Below are 8,465 nucleotides of genomic sequence, written 5' to 3'. Positions count from 1 at the left end.
TTGTCTGAATTACATTTTGTATTGCCATAAGGAAAAAAGTCATGCTGCAATGATATAAACATAATTAAAATAGTTCTTTTAAGTACTGCTAGGATAAAATTATATTATGCTTTTGGTTAATGTTATTTAATGGTTAATAGAGGTAATAATGGTTTTATTCTGAATGAAAACATTGAATCTGTATATGTGAAATATAAAAAAAGATTCTACACAACTTTACTGATTCAGCCATAGCTTTATAAACATTTTGTAAAATATACATATAAATTTATTAACAGAACTGGGAATGTATAGTGCTTTTTTTAAAAAAAAGAACAATGTAAGTTTTATTTTACAAAAGTATTCTGTATTTCTCTGCACGAGGTACTTTGTTAATGACTAGACGGCCATCATAACTCAATGAAGCAAATAGCCAGGGATCTACAGTAGACCATTCAACAGCATATACACTATCTTCATGTTCTTCAAAGACTGAAATAACGCCATCAGGGACTTTATTATTATTTTTATCTCCATCTTCAGGAATATTGGTTTCCTCTTCATCCAATAAATGGCCAAATGGCTCTGAGGAAACAGAAGCAGCTCTTGATAAAATTACCCTAGAATCACTACTAGATGTTAAAACAAGTTGATCATGGAAACTATTATATCTTACACACCATACCCAGTGTGAATGATTTGAAAATATTAGAAGAGGTTCACTGGCATTTCTTACATCCCAAAATCTTGTCTGGCAATCATCTCCACAAGTTGCTATGTAATATTGTTTATTAGGATTAAAATCAATGGATCGAACTAACTGTCCGTGAGCATTTTCTATGGACCATGCATTTTGTGATGATCGTAAATCCCAACTTCGGATAGATGTATCAAGAGAAGTTGCAACAATATTGCAATTATGATGAGGATTCCAAGCAGCAGAAACAAATTTCTGTCGACCCTTTTGTTCAAATACTACTTCAGATTGCTGGATAGGTTTTGCAACATCATTTAAATCCCATAATTGAAAAGAATTGTCTGATAAAGTAATTGCTCTTTGTCCTGATACTGGTTCCCACAAAATACTTCTCAATTCCCCAATACTTTCCCTTGTATCAAAATCTGCTACATGCTCAAGTGCTGGGTAAGAAGAAGATGAATCATCAGAATTATAAGTTTTGGAATTAGCAGGTAGTTTCCATAGGGCCCCATGCATTTCACATTTTCCATCAGCATTTATTTGATTATAACATGTTGAGAGAAGATTAGGATTTTTGGGTGAGGTACTTATATGCCATATTTCCCCACAACTATGAAGAAAAACAGTTTTGATTATACTGTTATTTTCTTCATCATATTCTAGTTGATGAATCTGGTTGTCAAACTTCAATGATTGTGTTCCAACAAAAAATCTAATGATATCAGTTTCAGCACTTTGTGCACTTAAAGCACGTGCTTGGAATTCTAATCCATATATAATTGGAGCATCATCACCCATTTTAGCCTGAAAAGAAAATGAGAAAACTGCTAATTAAATAAGACTAGCAAAAAAATACATTATCATAAACACAAATATTTACATATAACAACAAACCTTCACAATTAAAGTTTTTTTTATTTATATTTTCCAACGATTTTGCAGACAAATTTTTATTTGAAAGCTTTTTTGTTTTTTAAAATTTATAAAATATCCATTGGCATTTTTAAAAAAATCTTAAAAGATACATGAAATTTTTTTTTAAGTATATTTAATAGTAAGTGGAATTTTATACTGAACGAAAGCATAAGATTCTAACATGCTTTTATAAATAAACTGGATGAAATATCTAGTGTTACTCCTGATGAAATTTCCATGTCTTTTACTGTGAATACATGGTTTAATTATTTGTAACAAAACTTCATTAAAATCTTACTTCAGTATTTTTCAGCAACATTTTAATTGCCACATACAAAATAGTACAAATTTAAAAAAGACAATTGATAGAAACTCAGTGCAACTAAAGACAGATGTTTTTTTTTTTTTAATAAAATATTTCTAATACAACAAATTTCATATAAAACATTACAATACACAAAACCTGTGATTTCATTTTTAATTAAAAAAAATCAGGATTATTTTAAAACTCCAAAACAATCATGTTAAAAAATAAAATTGAAATATAGAGTAGTTCAAGGCCTAGCAATGGTATATCTGTAAAGTTCCATATTTTAAAATTGTTCAATTATTTATTAAATTTTAAAGGAAACATAGTATGGAAATGAAATTCATATTACTGAAAAGGTAGAATTTTGAATTTTTAAGATGGTATCAAAAAACTTTTGTAGGGTGACTTATCACAAAGGTACTACAGAAATAAATGGAAAATAGCAGTTGCATTACTAATCTTTTCTTTTGGATACTAGATGGCGATGCTTCATTCGTTACGCATACCATGGTTCATTGTGGTTGTAATGAAAATAAGATGATATGCTGTTCTGTTCAGCTGTGCATATGAATGTTATTATTAAAAGAAATGTTTCTGAAAACATATGTCCTGTTGCTTCCATCTGCACAGATCATAATATTCTACTTTCCACCGCACAGTTAATATCTAATTAATCGATTGTTTATATTTTCACTTTGAAAAACTCAGTATTCTGTCTCTTGCTTAAAACAATAATTGCATAAAGTTTGGCTGAATTTGAATCATTCCTTTTGCTTAAGAGGAAATGTGGAACACATATATAGCCACAATGACAGTCTTCTATTTGAAGATGTATAGATTATCAAAATAAGAGATTTTAAAATGTTTCAATATTTTTTCTAAAAATGCAAGATGTTTAAATTTTAGTTAATTAGTATATTTTTTTTAAAAAAATCTAAGACCAATAATTATATTTTTATATAAAATAAAAATAGTCTCTGAATGCAATCATTTTAAGATTAAAATTGTAAAACTACATGGAATTTTTCAAAATATAGGTGTGAAATAGAATTAATTTAACATTTATTTTGAAATTGAATTATATTTATTGGTAGTTGGATCTTGTAAATTTGAGCCCTCATTAGATAATGCATGTATCAGTATCTCATTCAAATATTCAACAGCAAAATGTAGGAAATTTTTTTCCCTACCAAATAATTTTTTCAGCTATCATCAGTTCTATGTAGATACTATAATTACATAAGTAGGAAAATCTCCAAAATTTGCTTAAGCAAAAGGTATTCATGGTGATCGTTCTCTGATCCAGGTCTAAATTACGATCTGTGGTTGAGTTAATGAAATGCACGAGTGAAGTCCGCCCCGTATAAAGGGTTGTGACATGTGTGTAACTAAGTCATTCTCTTGGCACTACTGCAAAAACAAGAGACGTACCCTTGGCTTAATCCACAAATGACTTCTTAAAGTCAGTAGGCTTGTCTTGGACAAGTGCCATTAGAAAGATTAAGAATACTCATTTTCCAAAGTAAAAGCTAATTTAGGTTTTTGGAAAAAATAAAGCATATAAAGTACAAATATTGAAAATTAATATCACAAGACATTGCTTATAAAATTAGTAAAAAAAAAAAATATCACATTCATATAATTTTTTTTTTTTATTATCATAAAATAATAGTAAAGAAAGAATTTCAAAAATAGTGCTTCCTTTATAAAAAGGCTTATATAAAAATTTATAATAATAAATTCATTTATTAATTAAAAGTAAATTTTAGCTTAAAAAATTAAATTGCTACTGAAATATATATATATATATATTTTACTTTTAATTTCTTTTTAAGATTAATGAGTTCCAAAAAACAAACTGAGATCAGAGAGTTTATTTGGAACTACTATTTGATGATGAGAGAAAAAAGTTGGGATGTGAGGGTTCAGTCAGTGATAAGAATTAAGTTTTCCCACAGTAGCAATCAGGTTTCTCACAGAGAGAGAAATAAATGCTCCTTTGTGTGAGAACTGATATTCCTTGAAATAATCAATATCAAACTGAGATAAACTTTAAAAGATTTGCTCAAGATTTATATCATATTCGAGAATTAGGTTTAAAAGCAACCACTAAAGAATGTTCATCTCTAAATAAAGACCATTTTTATGATCCAAAAAAATTTTTCCCTAATATATTTCCTAGACTAGTCCCAAAAAATAAACAAAAAAATATGACTAACTGTTTTAAAGCTATGAAAGAAGTTCCCAACTTAGGAGAATACAAACATTATTTATATCAGTAGTTAAGCAATAACTATTCAATATCTTGGTTTTATCTACTACTTCGTTATTAAATATCAAAAAGTGTATCATTTACTGACATAGATATCCATTTACACACACACACAAAAACGCTTTTTTATATTTTTTTAACCAACTGAACACTTTAGAAAACCTATGCTAATTCTTATACAACAGCAGAAAATATATAACATTGAGAATGAATACATTTACTTTGAAATAAAATAAAATTTCTAAAGGGTATCATTTATTTGATTAAGGTGATACAAATCGCAACATATTTTCATCTCTTAATAAGATGTTTCAATAGTTTTAAAGAAATTTTTTTTAAAAAAATGGTTTTTTTTTAACCAGCATCTTTTAATGGATTTATTATTATCATTTATTTATTTAATGACTTACTATATAGAAATAAGAATGATAGATGTTAAAACGAAAATTTAAATGAAATAGATTGATGCAGTTATCAATTAAAATATTTAGAATTAAAAGAAAAAATAAGACATTTTAAATTCAGGGAGTCCAAAAAATAATAATTGTCAAAATAATAACTATTTTTTAACATATTTTTCTAGAAATTTGGAAATGAAAATAGAAATTTTTATTTCAAAAATTTGTACTTGCTGAAATTAATCGGCTGTCTGCTGAAAATCCCACCTTATAGCTGGTAAACGTAAACAAAAAAAAAATGCTGTTCGACGACCAAACATATTAGAAGAAGTAAGAGTATTTATAAAGCATTAAAATTTCATTTGCGATACCAAATAACAGCGCATGAAACGAAAAACGACAAATATTTTTGATAAACAGTAAATTTTTCAAAGTGATGTGATATTTTATGAAATACTCCAGCCATGCAATAATTTTTCAAATACAGCACGTTAATGTAAATAAAACGTAATAAGCTGCTCAATCAATTGTGCGAAAACAAGGCACAAATAAAGTCATTATAGGTTCGCATTTCTTATTTCAAATTGATCCATAATAAATAGCTTCTTAATAGGTTTAGATAGATAAAATTTTATTAAAAAGAAAATCTTCCTTTCATTTCATTTGTTCATCATTTAATATATGAAGTGGCATCATTTTATTTTATTTTAGTTGCGGAACTTACGTCATACAAACACAAACAATTGCCTCTTCGCGAGCAACTGCAACGGTATTACCTGAAGTAAAAATATTCATCGAACGGGAAGTATAGTTCGAGTGCGTCTCTTGCCAATAATTTAATTCGGAGAGTAAAAAACAGGTGAAATATTATTAATTATTTTCTGTCTTTATATCATTATCTATATGTGCATTTAAAACTGATATAGTATGGCGGTTGTGGAATTATTTAAATGTCTGCAAGTTTCGGTTTCGAAATGAACAGGTGACAATTTTCTAGAAAGTCAATTATTCAGGCAATGATTTTGAAAGAAACGTTGGCGTTATTTATAAAATTTATAGTGCTTTTGATATTATGACAACATTTATTTCTCTTAAAGAAGGGTTAATATTAGCAATTATCACTTAAGCCTAAGAAATTTGTGCCACATTTAAATTGAGAAATTGTAATTTAAAGTACGTCCCCATCTTTGGAGCATTTTTTTTAATATGTAAGATTTTAACGAAACAAACATTTTTATCTATATTATTTAATAAAACTAAGAATTTTATTGGAATTTTTTTGAAATTATAATCAATTTTTAAATAAATTTTAGCGACTATTTGCAGTTACGCCAAACATCCTCTAGCGAATATATGTTAATTATTTTTACATTATATCTAACTAATATATACAGCTATGTTATGAATGAAAAGATTTCTAGCAACTCTACAAGTTGTAGTGTGAATTTATTATAGAAAACTCAAAATTTTTATCTAAAAATTATCAAATTTTTTTTATTACAAAAATCTGTAAAATGATTAAATATGAGCCATAAGGTTAGATTCGAGTTTATAGTTTTGCTGGAACCAATAAAGCATATTTGTAAAATTTCATTTCTATATCTAAAAAATATTTTCTGGGAGGATATTTTAAGCATATGAAAATGTCTCTATGTTGTTAATTTTGCCAAATTTGCAAAACAATTTTTTTTTTTTCTTTCAAAATTTTAACCGAATTCATGCTTAGTTTTATACATTTTTGTATATAATACTAGACAATGATTGTCATTTCTATATCTAAATTCATTCTTTGTGAATTCCCATGTATTTTACAGTATATGTGGATCAATATTTCTAGATATATGAGAATAGGTTGCATATCCATGAATCTTTAATTAAATAATAAATCTGCAATGTGAGCTCCTGAATCTTTTCTTCTAAATTAAAGCTTCTCTAGGTAAATTGATTCTTTATAGGTTTTTAAAATTTTCATTATCATTCTGTAAGACTATATAATCATTCCTGATCAAATTTTTATTGTAAAGTGGGGAGTAAGTTTTCTTAACTACTTTGGAAAAGCTATGAATTTTTTGGAAAACTGTTTTTTATTATTAATACTAGATGTCTTTCTTTAGTATGTTAATTTTGTAACAGCAACAAAGAGAAAAAAGTTGCACTTACAATATATTGCATGTTTTCTACATTTCCAGACCATTTTTAAAGATAACACTTGCATTCTAATATTTTAATTTGCCAATAAATTAATTGTAGATTTTAGCATTTCCTTTTAGGTCTTTGCATTAAATTTTGTAAGAACTACTTTTTTTTTTGTCTACTCTTTTTTTTTTTTTTTTTTTTTTTCTATAGGTTCTCATTTTAGGATTTTTATTTTCTTACAAATATCTTTCTCTATCATAAGAATTTTAGAATCATAATTTCCATAATGTACTCCATATTGCATTTTTTGCCCTGCTAAATGACCTTTCAGAAATTCTAAATTCTCCCCAAAAATTTTGTGCTATCTCACAGCTCTTTGTAGTTTGATGACAAAGATTACCTTATAATATTCATTTCATATATATATATTATTGCATCTTAATCTGAAATTTTGAAAGTATTACTGGAAATAATTGAATCATAGTCATTTAGTTGTATACGATTTCTTTATTTTAAACTCAAACATAAATTTCAAAAAAGTTCCCAGAAATAAATAAAACTTTTAAATATAAATAAAAAAATACACAATTCTATTATTTCACCAGTATGTTGCTTCAAAATAAGAAAATAATTGTTCAAATTGTTTTCAATTTTATACCTCTTAAAATGAACACTTCAAGTTTATTATATTTATACTTAACTTTGTTTAAGAAAATTGTAAAAGCAAAAATAAAGCATTTTTGGGCACTTAAATGTATGACTTATAAAGGAAACAAGTTTTGAAAATGATGAATGAAATGATAATTTTAAATTAGGTACATACTTAAAATGTGGAATTAATAGGATCCATGTTAATATTTGTTATGGCTGGTTGATCTAAAGCTTGATATTAATTAACAGTTAAAGAGCAAAAACTTGCCAAATGTAGCATCAAAACTAAATAAGCATTGCAACCCAATGAGTGCACTTCTATCTTATGAGAAGAAAACAAGCATCTGTTTGCACTTTTTGTATTAAACGATGTCAATATTATTGCCAATCATTTACTGTTAATTGTACTGTACCCAAAACTTTGAGAAATAATGCTTTTTTTTTTTTTACAATTAATCTATTAATTGACTGCTTCTTTTTATTAATATTATTATTATTATTAAAATACTGCATCTTATTTTCTCTTTCTCATAAAGAATCTATATTGAACCCAATTGTGATTTTCTTCAAGTTATTAAAATTTGTGTTTTATTTATTTATTTAAACTTTATTATTATTTATTATTATTACTAATTTATTTACTAATAAATTAGTGATATCTTTTTATCACATGTAATTTATTATTTTTGGTTTTTATTGTATTCATATTTAAGATATGAAATGTTTTGGATATTATGTCTAATTAGTTTTAGATTTGTATACACGTATATGTATATATTATGTGTAATGCCTAAACCAGGGTGCCTAGCATCATTACAAGTCGTTAAAAACTGCTTCCTTAAAATGGCTTATTTTTTAATTTGGGTGCTTATATTTTTCTTTTAATGAAATAATATCCTTTCTCAAAGTTAGATCTGCCCAATCATTAGCTGTATTTTCTTTGCAATATCTGATCTTTCAGTATTTAGGAAGAAAGTAGTATTAGAAGTTGAAAGTTCAGTATTTAGAAAAAAAGAAAGAAATAACATTTAAAATAAAGTTAATTTGATTTCTTTATCTATTTGTTTAAAATTGGACACTAAGTTAATACCCGACTCAATTTAT

General features: G+C 26.2%; 2 protein-coding genes across 3 annotated transcripts in view; one reads left to right on the top strand and one right to left on the bottom strand.

Moving 5' to 3' along the window:
- Positions 1 to 215: 215 nt before the first annotated feature.
- LOC129969356 (EARP-interacting protein homolog) lies at positions 216 to 4,993 on the bottom strand. Of its 2 annotated transcripts, none has more exons than XM_056083899.1 (2): positions 4,805 to 4,993; positions 216 to 1,483 (listed from the first exon to the last, which is right to left on the bottom strand). In XM_056083899.1, exon 2 carries the CDS (start codon positions 1,475 to 1,477, stop codon positions 332 to 334), a length of 1,146 nt encoding a protein of 381 aa, XP_055939874.1. In that variant the 5' UTR covers positions 1,478 to 1,483; positions 4,805 to 4,993; the 3' UTR covers positions 216 to 331. The 2 variants fall into 2 exon arrangements, with proteins under 2 accessions (XP_055939874.1, XP_055939875.1); XM_056083900.1 differs by having other exon boundaries at positions 4,809 to 4,993.
- A 302-nt stretch (positions 4,994 to 5,295) lies between these two features.
- The window catches only part of LOC129969354 (protein lifeguard 1-like), a 32,371-nt gene continuing 29,201 nt past the window's right edge, over positions 5,296 to 8,465 (top strand). Inside the window, exon 1 of the mRNA XM_056083897.1 lies at positions 5,296 to 5,433. The gene's annotated coding sequence lies outside the window, so the exon portion shown is untranslated. The remainder of the gene's footprint in view (positions 5,434 to 8,465) is intronic.

Source organism: Argiope bruennichi, chromosome 5 (genome assembly GCF_947563725.1).
Source record: "Argiope bruennichi chromosome 5, qqArgBrue1.1, whole genome shotgun sequence".
NCBI lineage: Eukaryota > Metazoa > Arthropoda > Arachnida > Araneae > Araneidae > Argiope > Argiope bruennichi.
The sequence above is the reverse complement of the archived record's forward strand: the minus strand, read 5'-3'. Positions and strand labels throughout refer to the sequence as shown.

Coding starts and splice junctions, on each gene's coding strand:
- LOC129969356 (XM_056083899.1), bottom strand. CDS start 1,477: ATGGGTGATGATGCTCCAATTATATATGGATTAGAATTCCAAGCACGT.